At 39.0% G+C, this 22,303-nt stretch overlaps 1 protein-coding gene across 2 annotated transcripts in view; it reads left to right on the top strand.

The window, feature by feature from the left end:
• The window catches only part of PAIP1 (poly(A) binding protein interacting protein 1), a 35,730-nt gene that overhangs the window by 1,071 nt on the left and 12,356 nt on the right, over positions 1 to 22,303 (top strand). For both annotated transcript variants that reach the window (XM_039545400.1, XM_039545401.1), the window contains exons 2-6: positions 1,145 to 1,314; positions 5,561 to 5,749; positions 11,634 to 11,746; positions 18,068 to 18,179; positions 19,377 to 19,502. In XM_039545400.1, the coding sequence (XP_039401334.1) occupies positions 1,145 to 1,314; positions 5,561 to 5,749; positions 11,634 to 11,746; positions 18,068 to 18,179; positions 19,377 to 19,502 (710 nt within the window). The remainder of the gene's footprint in view (positions 1 to 1,144; positions 1,315 to 5,560; positions 5,750 to 11,633; positions 11,747 to 18,067; positions 18,180 to 19,376; positions 19,503 to 22,303) is intronic.

Genomic DNA, 22,303 nt, shown 5'->3' with positions numbered 1-22,303 from the left:
ATCTCAACCTTTCATAAATGGTTCCCTCCTCAGCTCTCTTCTAAAGCAATTTTTTTTCTGTAAAAATAGTTTGCTGAAGCAGATAACAAAGAAACAATGCTAGGGATCCAAATTTTTACTTCCACAGTTCACCTAGCTAAAGAGAACAAAGGTATAAAAATACATGTGAAAATGCAGATAACTTTTAAAAACAAGAATATAACTTGATGATGTTGCAATGACTTACAGCAGGGTGCATGGTCTGTTAAAATATACATTCAGCAATTTTCATAGTACTTGTCAATAAATGACAGTCTTAGGCTTATTTTTAAAAAAGTTGAGAAATCCACAAGATTAGCCAAATGTTTCTTCAGACATCTGTGATTTAGAAATGATGATTTTTGTAGTTTCAGATTTTTTGTATAATTGTCTTAAAGGGGACCTGCAAAAATGGGTGGGGGAATAAGCTTTTGCTTCTTTCCAATGTAGAAAAAAGGCCTGAAATGTGTTTTGATAAAAACAAAGTCATGTGTGTGGTGGTGTGTTGTTTTGTTTTTTACGGTTAGAAATTCAGATCCTGTCTACTCTGGAAATTTTTGTGGTGATTAGATAACTATTTAAGGCTCGGATCCTACAAACACTTACTGCATATGCTTTACTACCATGAGTAGGCCTGTTGTTGTAAATGAGCTTACTTATGGTAGTAAACTTAAGCAGGTGCATAAGTGTTTTTATCAAATCCTAAATTATGACATTATAAAAAACTGAAAATTGAGCAATTGAAAGGAGACAAGATTTTTAGTCAGATTGTATAGAAGTGTCTTGTTAAAATATTTGGGGGGAAAATGTTTGCTAAAGATTCAGAGCCTTCTCCTGTTTTAGTTAAGGTACAAGAAATCACACAAATCTGAGATCCTTACAAGTTTTCTGTCAAAACCAGTGAAGACCAGACTAAGGTGTAAATAGGCCTAAAAGGTTTTTAATTTTAAAAAGTTCTCTGCAGGTTGCTTTATGTGTGACTCCTGAAGTGATTTTGCTTTCTCTTCCATCCCCCAAGAATATGAATTCCATTATATGGTTGTTTACTTGCGTGAAATTGCAGACATTTGATAAATTCTAGGATTGAGGTGTTAACGTAACATGATGGCTTTTAAAATCTTTACAGAACATATGCCGCAGACAAAAGTCCCCCCTGTATCCCAAGATAAAATTGCAGCTCACGATTGTGGATCAACAATGGCTAAACCTCAGTTGGTTGTGGCACCAGTGGCAACGTCAAAATTGTCAGTGAATGCACCTGAGTTTTATCCATCGGGATATAATCCTAGTTTTACAGTAAGTGTTTAATATTCTGTCTTTGATATCTAGCTGGGTTCAAGTTGTCAACTTGTTTCTCATAATTTTTTGGTGTGAGATGTCAGAGGTTTGAAAGCACTAGATTACCCCCACCAACTTCAGCCATGCCAGAGGTCCACTTCCTGCAGCAATAAATTTGAATGTTAAAGGATCTGAATGACCACCACAGAATACATGAAAGTCTTTGTGTGCTGATTTTCTGTCCCAGATAACTGCATTCCTTCCTGATTTCACCACACATTGATTTGACCAATATCCCAGCAGGCAGTCTCTTCCTGAGTCTGCAATGCTTCTTCATGACCAGCTTATAAGTATAATGCAAGGTGGACCTATCTGACCATCTATGCTATTGTCTTGAGTGTTACCTTTGTAATAATTCCAGTCCTGGGGAGGCAGCTGAGAATTCCTGGAGTCTCCCTTTCCATTTATTCCATGATAATAACTCAGATCATTTAGCATTCCAATTGTATTGTCTGAACAACCAACCCTCAAACTTTAATGCTGTTGTTTTATAAATGGTGGGACAACTACTTTTTATATAAAAACTGTGTTTTGAGAAACATAGGTGGAGAAATAAAAGCTGACATGCATATTTTTGACATCACTTGTGACATATAAATGCTGATGTGTTCATAGAATCATAGAATATCAGAATTGAAAGGGATCTCAGGTGTTGAACTGGCTAACAGTGTAAAAGCTTTTTGTACATGGGTGAAACTAGATTTGTGTGACATCTGTGATTGGTAGCTTCCAGTTTCTAATTTATATTGCCAATTTTAACATCAGCTTTATTAAAACATGGGGAAAGAGAACCTATTGGTAATGGATATAGAGTCCGCCACCTCTAAATCAGAAGCTTATATTTGGACCAACTATTGCTGTCGGCTATTCCATCACCTAATAACCAGTAAGCTGAATACAAGGGGTAGCAAATGGTACCATTTGTCAGTTTCTGAAGACAAAGGAGTAGGGATGAGATTGAGCTAAACTTTCCCTGAAAGAAGTGGTCCCTCCAGAGCATGGTGCAGGCACATAAACATTGCCTTCTTTGCTCCAGTTTGTCATGTGCTACATATTGATTAATGTTAATGTTTTTTGACTTGATGCTCCTGTTTAAAATGCTGGTACGCATTTTGCATAACTTAAGGACCAGGACAGAAGAATACATTGCTTTCTAAAGATATGTTAATTTGAAATGTGTAAATCAAAAGATGCAATACTTTAAAACAGACTGCATAATTGGTGTAGGATAGAAAACTGTGTATATCCTGTTTAATGTGTGTATTTCTTATAAATGAGAATCATGAAATGTCTTAAAATTTAATTATTTGATCAGATGACACTTACAACCAAAGGATTGTTGATTTCAGTTCATTAAAGATCCCCTTAGTATTTTTTGCAAAAGCAAGCAGCTGAACTCTGTTATTAAGATCAAATTCAAATTGCGTAATTACTTTGTGCATAAGAGTCTCCCAATGCTTTTATTTATAGTATTAGCTCCATAGTCTTATCTGCAGCATAGTGTTGCTGTGCACTGTTAAATAGCTGCTGTAATTCAGAGACAACTGAAGTGATTCTTGCAGGGAAAGAGCAAGTCCTGTCCTTCCTCAGCCCAGCCCTACCCACACAGGGTAGGTACCACCGGCCAGGGCATCCCCAGATCCTCTCCTTCCCCCCTGCTCACAGTGGTGATTTACCTCTCCACTGCCTGCTCTGGGAACCCAAAATCAGGTTCCCACATTGCTGGGGAGGGGCACGTGACCCTGCTCTTGCATCTTCCCTTTACTTCCCCATCAGAGAGTCACTTTTCTGCACGGAAGCAAAGAAATATGCAGTGGACATGAATTCTGTGCATACGCAGCGGCTCAGAATTCCCCAGGAGTAGAACATGCAACAATAACATTACTGTAACTCCAGCAGAAGGCTAGAGTGTTTTCACCTCAGTAACTTTCAGAGTCAAGTAAACTCCTTTTCTTGCCTACCACAATTCATTGGCAGAGGGGATTGAGTTCAATAGATGTTTCATAAGATTTACTGAAGTATAAAGCTACAGATGATTATGGAGAGGCACAAACCTCTCTCTGCTTAAGATTGCAATGAGCTTGCATTGTAAAGTCCTATAAGATTCAGCTGGTCTGTATATAATCTAAAGGCAGAGGAGTATGTTTCTAGAAAAGCTAAAGAAAACTTTTTTAAAAAAAAGATACATTATAGGTCATTAAAACAATTATCTACAAATTTGGCCCAGCATTTCAAGCTAGGGTATGTTGGGACAGTGCTTACTATTTTACTATATCACTTACTAGGGGTGGGACAGACTTGCAGCCAAGGATTTGACACACAGCCTTTCAATCTGTTTCTCTGTCTCTCGCTAAAACAAACATATGTTACTACCTCTTCAATCTTTCCATATCATAACATCTTTAACATTCATACAATGGCTATGTTTGGGGACAAGTAGATTTTTGTTATGGATCGTTCAGGTTCCAGTCTTGCCCTGCTGCTATTGACTTTAGCTGAAGGATTGCGTACTATGGGCCTAATACAGAGCTCTTTGAAATTAATGGGAATCTTCCAACTGATTTTAGTGGCTTTGGATCAGACCCTATATGAATTTGTGAGCATATTGTCTTTTATTAGCTGATTGCCACTTAGAAATAACCAGGATCACTCTGGAGTTCCTGGCTAACAGAGACCTCCTTATAGTTGAGATACTAGTGAAGACAGTGATACTTACCTCCTTTGTAAAGTGCTTTGAGATCCAATGAAAAGTGCTATATAAGAGCTAGGTATTATTTATTATTATTTTATTATTAGTGGCCTGAGGGTTTTTTAAGATTTAGTGCTAGATTTAAATTGGTCCTTTGTGTATCAGGTGCCACCAAGCTGGTCCTATATTGGTAGTAATAATATGTATAATGCATCTTTCCCTCCCATTTGGTACACAGTGTCCTCAGTTATAATTCTTTCAAAATTATAGTACACTAGAGCTGTATATGATGGATGTGGTACAGAAGTTATCCTTTAAACTACAGAGGGGGCGTGTTAATGCAGGGACACGTCTAAGCTAACTGAAGCTTGAGGCCACCCTCAAAAAATGAATTCAGTTTTATCCTCCTCCTATTATCATCTTCCTCCCATCTCCAAGTCCTTCAACTTTCTGCCAAATGGGGGTGTCCAGTACATCCCAATAGCTGACAATCAGAAGCAACAGCTGTTTCTTTTACTTGTTGCTGTGTCTGCACTCCACTCTGGCTGTAGAAGCAGATTTCAAGGATGCTGTTTGAACCTGCACCTGTTCTTCTGTACCTGCCTAATGTGAATTGTGGTTGCTATGCAGTAACTCGGCAGTTATGGGAAAGAATAATTTTACTTTATTTTACAATACTTAATTTTTTTCACGTATTCACGTAATAGTTTACTGGATTATTATAAAGACTGCAATACTTCTTAATGTAGAAATACAATATCTAGCAAGCTGTGTGAGGATTTGTTAATTAAGCATTGCATATAATAAAAATATGGATGTAAAATCATTGTCAAGTTTAGTGTTTCTCAGATATTATTTAAAGTTGACAATTGTGTTTCAGTAATTTTTTGTTAATTCACTGTAGAAGGGATTTGTCATCTTATGGTCTGAAGAAGTCTTTACAAAGCCACAGTTCCCCAAAAGTACTCTTGGTTCAGTTTGTTCCCTTCAGTAGGGTCTATAACTTATCAACTATTTGTCGGCTTAATTTAGATAATGTATAGTCCTGTAAAATTAAACCAGATAAATGTTTTTATTTAATTTTAAAACAAGTTAAGGGGAAAACAGAAAATGTTGTGAAAATGTTTTTGGGAGACTGTTTAAAAAATGTTGTTTGGAACTCATTGCTACAGGAAGTCATTGAGGCCAAGAGCTTAGCAAGATTCAGAAAAGGATTGGAAATTTATATGGATAACAAGAATATCCAGAGTTATAATACTTAGTGCTAACAATTTTTGGAGGGGATATTAACCTTCATGCTTTGTGGTTTAAACCAATGTCTAACTATTAGAGATTAGGATGAGGTTTAATGTGGTGGGGGGGGGAAATCATCCCACAGCTGCCCACGGTAGGGTTCTTGCACTTTCCTTGGACATATCTGGTGCTGGCTCCTGTTAGAGAGGATACTGGCACATATTTAGTTAGATTGCTTTTTAAGTAGCCTCTAACCATAGGTATATTTCTTCATTGCTCTAGGATTCCTCTTTCGAAGATGGATGTGATGGCTATCCAACTCTGACAGAATACGTACAGGATTTCTTAAATCACCTCACTGAACAACCAGGCTGTTTTGAAACTGAAATAGAGCATTTTGCAGAGACATTGAATGGTTGGGTCACTACAGATGAAGCATTACAAGAGCTTGTTGAACTCATCTATCGACAGGTAGCCTGTGTATTGTTCTGTTTATAGCATTGTTCTGTTGCAGGATTTTGCTACAGAGCATGAATTTATTAAAATATGTAAGATACAAATCACCAGGAATCCTAGTTTTCCCTGATTTAAAAAAAAAACAACAAAATTCTCAGATGGAAAAAACATAAAAATCAGTGTTTCTCCAAAATTAAAATGAAATTGGGTAGCAGGAGCCCCGCTGCCCAGGGCTGACAGCATCAATTTCCCATATTCCTTTGCATCTGCTGGTGGTACCAGGTTCCATTGTGGATGTTTTTATTTTTTTAATGCAAAAAACTAAAGATTCTCTGTAAAAATGCAAATTTTGCAGGTGTGTGGTTTGGTTGGTTGTTTTTTATTTGGTTTTGGTTTTTTTTTGTGGTTTTTTTTTTTTTGGCAGCAAATGGATTTCTAGGATTGCTGCATATCACCGTATATCAACTAGCATTTCTGTGCACATGTAATATTTTTATAGTATAGTTCCATTCATATGTGAGATTGAAGTATCTGGGCAAAGCTTTTGCCCTGTAAATTGAAAATAGTGACTGGAAGTGCGTTACCCTTTCATAGCTGCAAGGGGGAGGATAAATATCACTTGTTTGTTTGCACTGCCATTTCCAGCTGTATTCATTTCTCTATTGCTCTCTGACAATGTCTTGCAACTTAGGCATAGATGTTATGTCTACACTCCTCCTCTTCCCCCAAAAAAAAAAAAAAAAAGACACAGTGGTGAGTCTCAGAGTCTGGGTCAATGGACTCAGGCTTGCAGGGCTGTGCTACAAGGCTAAAAATAGCAGTGTAGGAGCCCAGGTTCTGAAACCCGGTAAAAGGAATGAGTCTTCAGGTTCTGGCCTGTACCCAAATATCTCCACTGTTTATTTTTAGCCTCATAGTGCAAGCCCAGTGACCCGGGATCTGAGACTCATTGCTGCGGGTCTTCCCCCAGCCCCACCCCTGGTGCAGATATATCCTTAGAATGAAATTCACTGTTATGTGGGACTGAAAAAGATACCTGTTGTCCTACTTCTGAGGCTCACTTTTTTAGTTTCTTGGCATCTGAGGGCTGCCATGGGCATATGTTGGAGTTTGTATAATAGAGATTAATGGAAGGTGACAGCATGTTCTGTTGAATCCTCCTTCCATCACAATGAATGGGCAAGTTAACACTTCCCAGAGCTATTGTTGCAGGTTCTCTGCAAACTCAGACATTGCTTCATTAGTTAAAACTGAGTCAATTTTTGAGGGTTTTCTTCTTAATAACAGTTAGAGGATTACGTTTTTTACAAAACACAAGTTGAGACTAGAAAACAATTGAGGGATCTGCCCATATCCCTTTGAGTTCCTGACACTGGGAAACACTTCTCTACTGGCTGAAGATTCTGTGCTTTAATTGGAATGTATCTGTTTTGGAAAATCATGACTGAAGAAAGAGCTAATCTCTGGGGTAGATAGATCCAATCCCATGAATATGAGGATGAAGGTCTTGAATTGAACTATGTACTAATTGGGGAGGCATTGGAAAGAGCAGCGTTGCTAAGCTAATTATAGAACTGGAAGGGACCTCGAGAGGTCATCTAGTCCAGTCCCCTGCACTGAAGGCAGGACTAAGTATTATCTATACCAAGGATCGGCAACCTTTGCAACGTGGCTCGCCAGGGTAAGCACCATGGTGGGCCGGGCCGGTTTGTTTACCTGCTGTGTCCGCAGGTTCAGCTGATCGCGGCTCCCACCCACAGTTCGCTGCTCCAGGCCAATACGGGCAGCGGGAAGCGGCGGCCAGCACATCCCTCACTCCGCGCTGTTTCCCGCCGTCCCCATTGACCTGGGACAGCAAACCGCGGCCAGTGGGAGCCACGATCGGCCAAACCTGTGGCTCCCACTGGCCCGCCAGGGTGCGTGGGACGATCGGTCTGGCCCGCCAGGGTGCTTACCCTGGCGAGCCACTTGCCAAAGGCTGCCGATCCCTGATCTAGACCATCCTGAGAGGTGTTTGTCCAACCTGCTCTTAAAAATCCCCAATGATGGAGATTCCACAACCTCCTTAGGCAATTTATTCTGGTGCTTAACCACCCTGACAGTTAGGAAGTTTTTCCTAATGTCCAACCTAAACCACCCTTGCTGCAATTTAAATCCATTGCTTCTTGTCCTATCCTTGGAGGTTAAGAAGAACAATTTTTCTGTGCTAATGAGCTAATATCAATTGTTCTTCCAGGGCTTTTGGCTTAATTTCATGCAACATTTGTAATTACTACTTGTTACAGAAAGCGAAAAATAACAAATGTTGTTTGAAATAATTGTATCCAGTTTTAAAATAGAATTTGAGAATTATCTTAAAATGTTTCAGGAGGGTGGAAGTTTGTACATTGGTTTTGGTGTCTGATGTGTGAGATAATTTGAAGAATATTGAGCTGAATGTGTGGTTGATCAGTCATATGAGAGCCTAGCCTGTATAAAGTTTCTCATATTTTTCCAAAAAGACTGATTCCAGTTAAGCAAACAGTTCATCCAACCCTTCTTTCCTTCCTTTATCAGTGCTTCAATTGGCAGTATCACTGTTATTTCTCCAATTTTAATTCTCCATGGAGCACCGTGAATAGAGAACCTAGTGTATGCAACTCAAGTTTATGGGGGGTGGGGAAGGGAGGAAATAGGTAAAAACTTATATATATAAAAATATGGAAGTAGCAAGGAGATTTCATATAGAGTAAAATTGTCTGACAATTGTAAATTTTTTTTTTTTAAACAATTAACCATTTTTTGCATTAGCCTGTTTTTTGAGTTGCTGTGATTTCTTCAAATGCGGTAGAGGAACCAGTGGAGGTAGACCACCCAAAGTGATACAATGCATAATGTATACAATATCACTCCATCTTAAACATAAGGCACTTATAGTATCCAAACTGAAAAGTTCGCAGTTCTGTATGTAAAGCACAAGAATATAATATTTGAGTTCCCAATCTACTAATTAGTTAGGCATACAATTATTTTAGTATCTCCTAGATAATATTACAATTTTACAAACTTAATTAATTTTTCAGCATCTGACCTATTACAAAAATTTTAAACAAATCAATTCCGGTGTGTTATAAGCATTTGCTCAATTTGATGGTGTCCTAACTAGACAGAAGTACAGATCTTCTTCTTGTTTTTTTTTTTTTTAAACAGTTCTGAATTCAGCTATTCTGTCTTTCATGATTTGACATCTACAACTTTTTACCATTTTGATGCAACGTTGTTGTCACACTGTCCTTTGGAAACATGGAATTTGGGCTAGAAACCTGAATATTCAATTTTTCAATATTAGCGAAGGACAAAATTTAGGATTACATTGCATCAGCTACATTTTGGGTGTGAAGGTGTGAAGAGGCGGTTTTGTTTTGGATTCCACTTCTGACCTTGATTGGTTCAGTCATGTTGGCAAAGTATTCAAAAAGTTCCATAGAATCAATTTTAATTTTTATTCTTGTATGATTCTAGGTCTTCACTTATTTCAGATGAGATTCCAGTGAAACTACAGCACTTTTCTTCAGCCTGTAATCTTTCAAATCCCTCTGAAACCTCTTTCAGTTATGTTTGTAATTTTAGTACCCTCTTATATCAAATGGGTGCTGTTTTGATGGCCTGCATAGTGCAAATTTATTTATATTATCACAGTTGGATAGATGCGCAATTTTCCTAAAAGATCTAGAGTGTCTTAGGGAAGCTGAGGCATGATTTCTCCTTTTTCAACCAAGCATTAAGCCAGGTAGTGGGTTTTTTTGTAATTTCCAGTGTTGCTACTTTGTCAGTGGCTTTTAAATAGTGTGCTGAATGCCCATACATCAGACGTTTTGGATGACCTTATCATTTTATTTTCATTAAGCAAATGGTAAAGGCCTCCATGTCAATATTTTTCTCATCCTTCTTGAATGGCATCATTTGCATTTTGGACATAAAACTGTGTGGTTTTAATTTCAGATGTAGAATTAATAATTAAGTAGGAAAGCATTTTTCCTCTATGGAGTATAGCCATTGTTCGATTATCCCATTTGACAAACCAATTTCCATTGTCGGTGTTGATTCTTAATTCTTTATTTTTTCCTATCTTTCTCCATTTGCTGTCTCTAACAGTGGAGTCACAAGTGTAAATTTGTCCAGTGGAGTATATATATTGAGGGAAAAGTACTTTGATCATTTATTTTAATTTATTCATTTTGTGCTACATTGAAGATGATGATATTACCATAAAATAACTTCGTATCTTACCTATCAAGTTCAAGGCTGACATAATCGCAGAATTTGCCATTTTGGGGTGTTGCAGACAAGCCAGCTTCTTCTGAAAGAAACTGAAATTGAAGAGTTGCTAGAAGTCTTGACTATGATGAATGTATTGAGAATGTATTGCTTGCAGCAGCATCAAACTAATCAATTTTCTGCTATTTCATTTCAATAGAAAAAATTTCAATGACATGTTTGATTTTGAAGAGTCAGAAGAAAATAGCTTCCTAGAAGAGCATGAATCCATTATCCATGCCTGAATAACTCTTGATAACATTTGTTTTAATTATTATAGTCCAGTCATCTGTTTCCTTCAGTTTTAGGCATGTTGAGTCAGGAATTCATATGCTAATGTTTGCTAATCAGTAAACAGTCAGTTTGTTTTACTGAACAATAGCTTTTCCATTTAGCATTGCCTTTTAGAAAGAGAAACAACCATCTATGTAAATTCATCACTGAAGGCTTAAAAGTAAAATGAACGAGCTACCTCTGCAGAGAACAATGTTATCAAATGCCTAGCACACCTTTTAGTTTCTAGATTCTAGCAAACCAAGCCCTTCTAACAGTTCACAATTTTACACGTCCCATCTCTTCAGCATCTGACTGTTGATTGTAACTTCTAGCCATGATCCTCTTTCTGATCACCTGTGTTGTTTACCCACTACCCTTTTTTCACAGGCTTCTCGAAGGGTCTCTAAATTTCATATTGCTTCCTAATAGAATAACAGAAATCTTGATGTCCTTCCCTTGTCAATTTTTAGAATAGACTTTCATTTACAGATCAAAATGTTTCTACTATTATTTTGCTCATTTAATTAGTGATATAAAAGTTCAAAAAATAGACCTCCCTTCCTCCCAAAATTAGGAGAACAGGGAGAAAACAAAGGTTTTGCAACCTTGACTAGTTTATAATGGTTATGACTCTGTTTCCCGGGTGTTAAGTGCTTTGCCTATTGAGTGATACACAAGCATTTTTAGTTGAGTTTTTGGCTATTTATGTTGACAGCATTCTTAGGTGTTTCTGAACTTTCATCTAAGTATTGATGTTGAGGTAAACAATAAATTACTAATGGAGTGTAACTTTCAAATACACTGGGCATTGGGATGTGAAGGGAAGGAGGAATTACAGAGACACAGAATCATAGGGTTAGAAGGGACTGCAAGGGTCATCTAATCTAACCCCCAACTAAGATGCAGGAAATTTTTGTATCTAATCCATTCAGGACAGGTGGTTATCCAGCCTCCTTTTGAAAACCTCCAGTGAAGGGGCTTCCACAACCTCCCTAGGCAGTCTGTTCCATTGTCCTACTGTTCTTACAGTGCCATCATGCTGGAGGGTGTTGGCATTTTTACAAAGTCAAGACTTCAGGGTGTGGGAAAGCTTGTTTGATATTGAATTGCCATTAGACTCTGAGCAATCCCTTGCTGAAATTTAAGCATGTTACAAATAACAGTTCTCTCTTTTTGCTTAGTCTGCTACTCAATGATATAGCCAGCTTTTTAGAAATCCATTGGTGTTGATCAAGTGCTTTTACTGAAAGATAATATCTTTATTTCCTAATGAGCTAATTTTCATTTATTGTGAATAATACTTTATTTTCTGAATTTATTTTGGAAGGCCACATCTGTCCCCAATTTTTCCTACATGGGAGCACGGCTGTGTAATTATCTATCTCATCATCTAACCATTAATCCACAAAGTGGAAACTTCCGGCAATTGTTACTTCAGAGGTCAGTATCTACCTGTATTTTTATGATGAGGAAAAACTGGTATGCTTAAAAATGACTTGTTTTCCTCTTTTTGTCTTTACCCCTGAACTTAGTTCAAAGGAGTCAAAATACATATTTAATATAAAGCAAAGTTTAGACTGAGATTTTAAATGAAAGCTATGTATTCGAGACCAAGACCCTCATTTTTGATGAATTTGTGAATTAATAAATTACTAATAAAGCTGACTGGAAACTAGTTCCTCCAAAACTCAGTGTAGTATCCTCCACAGTCTTTTTCCAATTTTTCATAACTTCTAAAGTGTCCTGTATTAGTCTCTTGTTTGAAAAGGAAAATGTGCTTCCTCAGTGAAGTAACTTGCACCTTCCTCTTGAAATTCAAGAGTGACATATCTCTGCAGTGTGTCTATATCATTCTGAATTTCTCTTGCATGTCAATATGCTCTGCTGCTGCCACCAACAGTTCTTAAATTCCCTGAATTGTTTGTGTTAAAACCATTTTTAGGATTTTGATATTTCACTTTTTTGTTCTCAAGTTTGTCTTCTGATTATAAATACACATATGAGACTCAGAGAGATTAAAAGTGTGGTATAAAAGAATAGGATTCTCTCTTCAGAGTTCTTTTGGCAAGGCATTTTATTTTGAATCAAGAGTTCTGTTGAGGTAATCCTATTTTGAAAGAGGGGTATTCTTGGCCTCTAATAAATTATATTGGGAGCACTTTGTATGGCAAAAGGCTTGACAGATTAGTGCACTTGAAAGGTATACTTAATTTAACAGTTTTTCTTCATAAGATTTAGTCTCTAAAAGAAATTATTCTTCCTTTTCCCAAGGGTCCTTTCGGTCATTGTCAGAGCTGTAAAGATTTGTTCTTTTCCTCTTAAATCTTTCTTATACTCTCCTGCAATCCGTAGATTTCTAGCTAAATGCATGATAATCAGCATTGAGGCTATCATCACATCAGTGAATCGGGAGAAATCTGCTGCTGGGCAATAAGAGGCGCTAATTCTTTTCCGCTCTTAAGAGTCTGAATTTCTAACCCTTTGACCTCCCAGGAAAGATACTAGACATTGAATAGATGTTTTTTCTTTTGACTACTGTGGATTTCTAGGAACTCTCCAAAGGATCCACTCCTCTATTTCATGATTAATAAAATACTTTATTACCATGTTGTTGAATATTTATTTCCTTCTTTCCCTGAATGATATGTGAGCATCATTCTAGATTAATAATATTAAATATTATACTCAGATAATAAATACAGTATAGGACTTGTATTTACAAATCAATATTGTCAATGATGGAAAGTCCTCCATGACCTCTGGTAAATTGTCCCAATAGTTAATTACCCTCACTGTTAAAAACTTATACCTTACATTCTACTTTTTTGTTTTGCTAGTTGTCAAATAACTTGTCAGATAACTTTATTCTAATCAGTATTTTATTTCCCTGCTGGAAAGGCAAGGTTGACCACAACTCTGTGAAACTAAGTATAGTGCACAAATGATTCGAAATAGAGATGGAGAGTTCAGTTGCTATTTAAAGCAAATTATGTTCTCAGAAAACAAAGGGCTTGTTCAACCTCCCTTCTAGTTCTTCTATTCATTTGTTTGCTTCTGTTTTATTTTGTAACAAATGAAATTGGGGATAACTCTTGGTTACACCCATATGAGTTAAATAAATATTGTGTAGTGTTTCGAAAACCATTATTTAATATATATTTATTACAATTACAGGGCTAGCTACCCCTCTGTCCCCTTTTGGGGTTGGGTCTCTTGTGCTTTCCTATCTCAGGGTGGAATCTTATGATTCTTCCACTTAGTCCAAATTTTCAAGTTGCTATTAGAACTCAAGTTCCATGGCTTTGTGTGTGGAATACAGTTTTTGAAATGATGGTGTCAAGCTGTCTGAAGATGCTCACAGACATGAGTGCCAACCTTAGGGCAGATTGCCACAAACCAGGGCACAAGACCCAAACTGGTTGTATGTTTTTTGTAGGGCTGTCAAGCGATTAAAAACATTAATTGTGATTAATTGGATTGTTAAACAATAATAGAATATCATTTATTTAAATATTTTTAGATGTTCTATGTTTTCAAATATATTGATTTAAATTACAACATAATATAAAATGTACAGTGCTCACTTTATATTATTTCTATTACAAATATTTGCACTGTAAAAACATTAAAAGAAATAGTATTTTTAATTCACCTCATACAAGTACTGTAGCGCAATCTCTTTATTGTGAAAGTGTAACTTACAAATGTAGATTTTTTTTAAATTACATAACTGCAGTCAAAACAAAACAATAGAGCCTACGAGTCCACTCAGTCCTATTTATTGTTCAGCCAATTGCTCAGAAAAACAAGTTTATTTACAATTTGCAAGACATAGTGCTGCCTGCTTTTTGTTTACAATCTCACCTGAAATTGAGAACAGGTGTTCACATAGCACTGTTGTAGTCAGTGTTGCAAGATATTTATGTGCCAGATATGCTAAAGATTCATATGTCCCTTCATGTTTCAACCACTATTCCGGAGGACATGCGTCCATGCTGATGATGGGCTCTGCTTGATAACTGTCCAGAGCGGACCGACACATGTTCATTTTCATCATCTGAGTCAGATGCCACCAGCAGAAGGCTGACTTTCTTTTTTGGTGGTTTGGATTCTGTATTTCCTCATCGGAGTGTTGCTCTTTTAAAGACGTCTGAAAGCATGCTCCATACCTCATCCCTCTCAGATTTTGGATAGCGCTTCAGATTCTTAAACCTCGGTTCGAATGCTGTAGCTGTTTTTAGAAATCTCACATTCATACCTTCTGTGCATTTTGTCAAATCTGCTGTGAAAGTGTTCTTAAAACAAACATGTGCTGGGTCATCATCTGAGATTGCTATAACATGAAATATATGGCAGAATGCAGGTAAAACAGAATAGGAAACATACAGTTCTCCCCCAAGGAGTTTAGTCACAAATTTAATTTACATATTTATTATTTTTAATGAGGATCATCAGCATGGAAACATGTCCTCTGGAATGGTGGCCAAAGCATGAAAGAGCATACGAATGTTTAGCATATCTGGCACGTAAAAACCTTGCAACTCCGGCTACAAAAGTGCCATGCAAATGCCTCTTCTCACTTTTTGGTGACATTGTAAATAAGAAGCAGGCAGCAGTATCTCCCCTAAATATAAACAAACTTGTTTGTCCTAGCGATTTGGCTTAACAAGAAATAGGACTAAGTAGACTTGTAGGCTCTAAAGTTTTGTTTTTGAGTGCAGTTATGTATCAAAAAAAATCTACATTTATAAGTTACACTTTCACGATAAAGAGATTGCACTAGAGTACTTGTATGAAGTGAATTGAAGAATACTATTTAATCATTTTACAGTGAAAATATTTGTAATAAGAATAAAGTGAGTACTGTTCACTTTGTATTCTGTGTTGTAATTTAAAACCAATATATCTGAAAATGTAGAAAAATTTCAGTTGGTATTCTATTGTTTAACAGTGCAATTAATCACGATTAATTTTTTTGTTAATTGCATAGGTTAGCTGCAATTAATCTGCAGCCATAATGTTTTGTATTAGATTTCACCAAACGAGTAACAAATGTGAACTTGACAAGCACTATAACAGAGAGTTCCCTGGGGCATTCCAGTTTATCTTGTCACCCAGGCAAGCCTGCCTTTGTAATAGATGGTCCCTTCCAACAAAAAGCACAATGATATTCTGGTTACTCCAAATCCCAAAGGGCCGGTCACTTACCACAGGTCAGTTATGCCTTAGATCTCTCGCCAAAGACAATGCTTGTAGCCAATTCTGTAATAAACTAACTAAAGATTTATTAATTAGGAAAAAGAAATGAGTTATTTACAAGATTAAAGTAGATTACCATACACACATACGAGTTACAGTCTTAAATTCCAACAAGGTGATAGTAGCTGCTATGTATGCAAGCACTAGATGTCTTTTAGGGCTAACCAAACTAAGCGACTTGGGGATCCCTGGCTTATGCCTAGAACTGTTGTCCTCTCCCAATTCCAAGCAGCATAGTGATGAGATTTCTCCTTAACATGGATTTCTATTCCCTTCCCCCAGCATTCAATCTGTGATGGGATGAGGGCTTGTGCACCTAGAATCATAAAATCGTAGGACTGAAAGGGACCTCGAGAGGTCATCTAGTCCAGTCCACTGCTGTCCTCGTAGGTGTGAGGGAAGCAATCAACAAAGTATTTTGTCCACTGATGTTCCATAATGGTTTGTCTGGTGTCTATGGGCCTTCTTTTGTTGGAGGAGGAGATGATGTCTCTTGCGATAAACTAGTATATCGCACTTGGTAATGCTTCTCTCCTGGCTGTGGGGTTTATAATATTAGCAAACTTTTTATAGTTACAGAGCAAACACTTAAATATCACCTGATAATGTGGATAATATTAGTAAGATTAATACATGTAGCATCATACAAGCATTTCATAAAGTCTAAACACTAAATACATGCTTAAAACTCTAATATCTATTTTAACAATAGTAACACACAGGTAAGCCAGATTGGTTTCCAGCAATGCATTTGTCTGTGTTCAGTGAGGCTTAGGGGCCTTGGCATGAGCTGGCACTTCATCTGCCAGCATCACAGATAGCACTTTGGAAGAAAAGCTATAGAAGCTTATGCTTGAAAGAAGCAGGGAGAATAAGACTTGCCCAAGACCAATATAGCAAATTCGCTTCAGTATTTCAGATTAAAAGTTTATGGTTCCCAGTCCCAAAATCAATCCATTAAACCACAAACATGCTCAGCTTTCTAGAACTGTGCTTAGAAACACAAATGTGTTCAGGAAGATTTGCCTTGTTAGTCCATCTAGAAAACTTAGGGCAGGTCTACACTAAGGGCGGGGGTCGAACTAGGGTACGCAAGTTCAGCTACGTGAATAGCGTAGCTGAACTCGAAGTACCCTAGTTCGAACTACTCACCCGTCCAGACGCTGCGGGATCGAAGTCCGCGGCTCCAAGGTCAACTCCGCCACCGCCGTTTGCAGTGGTGGAGTACCGGAGTCGACCGGAGCGCACGGGGAGTTCGAACTATCGCGTCCAGATTAGATGCGATAGTTCGAACTCCGAGAAGTCGAACTCACCGCGTCGACCCGGCAGGTAAGTGTAGACTAGCCCTTAGTTAAGGTTGCTCATGTGGTTTTCTTATCAATGTTGACACTGAAAATCCAGGAAATAACATTAATATTTATGCCAACCTTAACTTGCATGTTCTTCTATCCAAACATAATCCTAAATCAATCATATTCCTCAGCTTCACAGCCAAGTCTCTTTCTGTTCCATCAAATTATCACTGACAATGCTTGATAATGAAAAGGATTGGTCCATGAGATTCTCTGTTGCTGTGTACTGGTATGCACATTTCCAAAGACATTGTTTGGTATGGGTACTTAGCGTTCTATACAAAACTGCCCCTATTCCCTTTCATCTTTATGTTCTGTATTTCCATTCAACTGTAGTCCGCCATCACATTTTGATTTACAATTAAACTATACATATCAATCATTTTATAACTGATGGGCTAAGGTTATATGTATGATACATGTTTATAAGTGGTGTAAAATAGTCTGTGGTGTTGAACACGAAGCCACTAACAGGAGGATATGAGAAACTATGATTTAAAGTATCCCTACTCAACTTCTCCTTACTGTATGTAAGTTGCATCTTTTTTGGACCCACTTAATAATATTTAACTTGTACAGAGACAATGTAGGGAAATAATATATATCAGTGATAAAGAGTCCTGTTAGTCTATAAGGTGCCACAGAAGTATTGGAGCATAAGCTTTCGTGGGTGAATACCCACTTCATCATGCGTCTGACAAAGTGGATATTCACCCACAAAAGCTTATGCTCCAGTACGTCTGTTAGTCTATAAGGTGCCACAGGACTCTTAGTCTGGATCTGTAAAAAGCAACAAACACGGCTACCCCTCTGATATATCAGTGATATAATTTAAAAAAATTAATGTGTTCTGTTCCATTCTGCTGTCTGCTTCCATTCTTTCAGGACTAGAAAACACTTTGCCTTTTTTAAAATCATACAATTAAGTTTAGTTAATATAAAAGAAAAAAATTCATTTTGTCTGTATGAGGTTTATACATTCCTTCATGAATCAGTCCCTTTTTAATTGATGTCCTGTATTCAATGTCCTTGAGAGATTTTCTATCCAGTTTAGTAGTTCCTAGCATTTTAACTGTTTAACACGCTATCTCTTATGAACACTAGAATTTCTAGCAGTAACAGTAGTTTGATTCTGAAGATGTTTTTGTAGGTGTCGAACGGAGTATGAAAACAGAGATCAAGCAGCAAAAGGTGATGAGGCTACTCGAAAACAATTTCATGCTTTTGTGCTGTTCTTAGCTGAACTTTATCTTAACCTCGAGGTAAGAAAAAATTTCTGTATCATGGCCCTTTTTTGTTGTTCATTTAAAATTTCTTTTTTTAAAAAAACAGATTAAAATAGAACATCAAATTATATTAATCTTTTATGTCATTGAACCTTTAACCATCTAGAAACTTCAAAACTGATTCATTATCATCAGAGTCTCAGAAAACAACACAAGAACAAGCCATTTAAACACTAAAAATGCTTCTAATAAATTATAATAAGAGCAACTTTCTTAAAGTCAGTATTTGATGTGGATGCTGTCTGTCTGCCTGTCTGTCTTAAGCTAGGGCAGACCAGTCAGCATGAGGTGTCTCCTTTCTCTGTTTTGAAATGAGATTTTGCCTGATGAAACCACCACAATATAAATTACTGTACTCAAATCCAAGAACCAGCTGATAGGGGAAGTTCCTTCCTAACTCTTATCAGTTAGAATTTGGCTTATGCCTTGAAGCATGCCAGTTCATTTTCCATATATAAAATCTTACCATGGTGAGTTTGACAGGTAAATATGTGATGAGATTTTTAGAAAGTATATATTGCCTTTCACTGGCTTTTAAATTTTGGTGCATGTTTCAATTTAATTGAATGTTCCAATAAGTTAAGTATGTGCTTTGCTGTTTTGGGGAACCTAATCACAAAAGAAATGTATGTATTGCACATTAATTTGTTTATAACTAGACCTCAAACAAGCCATTTGCTGATGGCAGTCAGAGTTTTCCCAGGTGACAGCCATCAGCTCTTGCAGAATCTAACCTTTATTTTAAAAAAACAGTTTCTAGAACATCTAATTACAAAGAGAACTTTCCAAATGTGAGCTAGAGGGGAGACAGGGCACATAATGGTATGGTAGAAAGCTTTTTATTCTCAAGAGCTTGGGATGACGTTTGTCACTCATGAATGGGGAAGTCACACAAGCATTTCTGTAGGTTCTCCCAAACAAGTGCTAATACAGTCCATTATGCAATACTATCCAGTAAGTATGCTGTGTGTCAAATTTTATAGAAAAGCTACTTTAGATTTTTTTTTTTTGAGTTTTTATTAAACTTTTTCATATTCCTCCACCAGTCAAGTCCAACTGCTGTATTATCATATCGACCTGTACAGAATTGAAGAGGGGAAACCTTTATAGCAAACTTTAGAAATAATTTGAATCTATTTTAAGTGTTCAGACATGGTTTTTGGTCATTTGTAGATTAAGGGAACAAAAGGACAAGTAATGCGAGCAGAGATTCTGCAGACTGGCCTTCGGGAATTACTGAACGCGCTTTTTTCTAATCCTGTGGACAACAATTTGATTTGTGCAGTAAAGTTACTGAAGGTAGGAAGAATTCAGTATTCAGTGTTTTCTTACAATATACTTTTAAATAAACTGCTACTTTTTGTAAACTTAAATGTTGATGAAATGTTGCAGGTTTTGTCATAATATAACCAGATTGCCCTGCTGTATGAAAGTAAGTACTTGACCAACACTACCTTTTTTATATGAAAATATAAGTTGAAATCAATTGACACAAAGATATATTAAAGAAAATTGCTAGTTCATTATTATTGCTTTCATATTTTCATGTTAAAAGAGCTCCTTAAAGTGATTGCTATATTTTTTTGATAGTTCTCTCTGAGGTAACGAAAGAGAAAACATTGACTGCAAGGAATGCAATATGCCAGTTGCTATAGTTTCTGCTGGTAAACTGCAGATTATCTATAATACAATTTTATGTGTAGCCATAACAAATGCAAATATGTTGGTGTTTCAAAACATTTGAAAAGCATTTGCTCCTTTGCACACAGACCTCTTCTTCGGGTCTGGAAAACTTACTCAGGGCTTGTTTACATTAACAGCGCTGCTGCAGCACAGCTGCACCACTTAGTGAAGACATTGCTTACTCCTTTCTCCCATCCATGTGGATATCCCGAGAGGCAGTAGCTATGTCGAAGGGAGAAGCCCTCCTGTCAGCATAGTGCTGTCTGCAGTGGGGGTTAGGTTGGTATAACTTCGTTGCTTAGGGGGGTGGATTTTTTCTGAGCGCTGTAGCTATACTGACATAAGTTGATAGTGTAGACCAGGTTTTCAACCCATGGGTCGGGACCCAACACTGGGCCTCCAGAATGTTTCAAAAGGTCGCATGGCAGCTCCTGTCCCAAGGGGATGGCTGGGCTTGTCTACCTATTACAGACACTGCAACCTCTGGGGTCCCAGAGCCCCTCAGGTTTGGCCCAGTTGTCATGATGACGGGAGTCCGGATATGCCAAATTTGAGTGAGTGGCACTGCAACCCAATGAGCCTGGTCACAACTCCACTCACACAAATTTGGTCCAGTCAAGGAGGCAGGGCCAAATCTGAGTGGTGCTGCAACCCCGGAAGTTGCAATGCCTGGAGCAGAGTGCCAAGCCCAGCCAGCCGCACAGCACAAGAGCTGCGGGAGTAATCACTGTTGGGTGAGTGCAGGGCAGGATTCAACTGAAACCACCCCAGGGCCTCTACCGCCGCATTGCGTTTCTGAAATTTTTATTGAGGGCTGGTTAGGGGAGGCTGTGCCTCCCCAAACAGCCAGGCATGGGCCGGCCCCTGCCCCCATCTCAACCCCCTTGCCTCTCGCCACCTGATGGTGCCCCTGGGACTCCTGCCCCATCCCTGTTCCCTGTCCCCTGACAGCCCCCACAGGACCCCTACCTCATCCACACACACCCCCACTCCCTGTCCCCTGACCACCCCCAGAACCCTTTTCCTGATCACCGCCCCCTTCCTGACTGCCTCCAGGATCCTGCCCCCATTCAATCCCCCTGCTCCCTGGCCTCTGACTGCCCTGACCCCTAGCCACACCCCTACCCCTGACACCCCCCCCAAACTCCTCTGCCCTCTATCCAACCCCCCTGCTCCCTGCCCCCTTAGCGTGCTGCCTGGAGCACCGCTGGCTGGTGGCACCACAGCCACGCTGCCCAGAGCACCAGGACAGGCAGCCGTGCTGCCCGGCTGGAGTCAGCCACTCCACCGCGCACCACAGAGCACTGGGTCAGGCCATGGCTCTGCAACTGCACTGCCTGGTAGGAGCTTGCAGCCCTGCCACCCAGAGCATTGCACTGGTGGCACAGTGAGCTGAGGCTGCGGGGGAGGGGGAACAGCAGGGAGGGGCTGGGGCTAGCCTCCCAGGCCAAAAGTTCAGGGGCCGAGTAGGACGGTCCCGTAGGCTGGATGTGGCCCGCGGACCGTAGTTTGCCAACCTCTGACTTAGTGCGTCATGACAGGACATACCCATTTACAAATGGGTCCTGAGCCCAAAAAGGTTGAGAACCACTGCTGTAGACCAAGTCTCAGAGTTAGCCCCACAGTGAAATACAAGATTAAACAGATTGTTTAGCATAAGTAGTTAACACATTTGAAGGGAATATTCAAGGTAGAATGGCCCATTAATACCCCCTTCAGTCCTAGGGAGGAATAGTAGGAGGGGAGGAAGAAAGCAGCTGGGTGGTTGGTAATGGGTTATCGATTGTTGTAATGAGCCATAAATCCAGTATCTCTATTCAGTCCATGATTTTTGGTGTCTAGCAAAGTTATGAATTTAAGCTCCTACCTGTCATCCTCTTCAAAGGAGACCTACAACCCATAACACTTTCAAAAGATGAGACTAGGAGCTTACATTCAAAACTTTGCTATACACTAAAATCATGACTAAATAGCAACGCTGGATTTATGGCTTATTACAACAATCTATAGCCTGCTAACACTCTCCCCCTGCCCAGTTGCTGCTTCTCTCTCCTGCTTTCTTTCCTACCCTATGACTGGAGGCAGGGGCAGCTCTAGCCATTTCGCCGCCCCATGCACGGCGGCACGCCGCGGGGGGCGCTCTGCCGGTCGCCAGTCCCGCGGCTCCGGTGGACCTCCCGCAGGCGTGCCTGCGGATGCTCCACCGAAGCCGCAGGATCAGCAGACCCTCCGCAGGCACGTCTGCGGGAGGTCCACCAGAGCTGCCTGCCACCCTCCCGGCGACCGGCAGAGCGCCCCCCGCGGCATGCCGCCCCAAGCATGCGCTTGGCGTGCTGGGGCCTGGAGCCGCCCCTGACTGGAGGGGTGTTAGCAGGCCACTTCGCCTTGAATGGTCCTTTTTTAAATGTCTTAACTAC

Source organism: Mauremys reevesii, linkage group 6 (genome assembly GCF_016161935.1).
Source record: "Mauremys reevesii isolate NIE-2019 linkage group 6, ASM1616193v1, whole genome shotgun sequence".
NCBI lineage: Eukaryota > Metazoa > Chordata > Testudines > Geoemydidae > Mauremys > Mauremys reevesii.
This window is presented reverse-complemented; position numbering and strand designations above follow the sequence as displayed.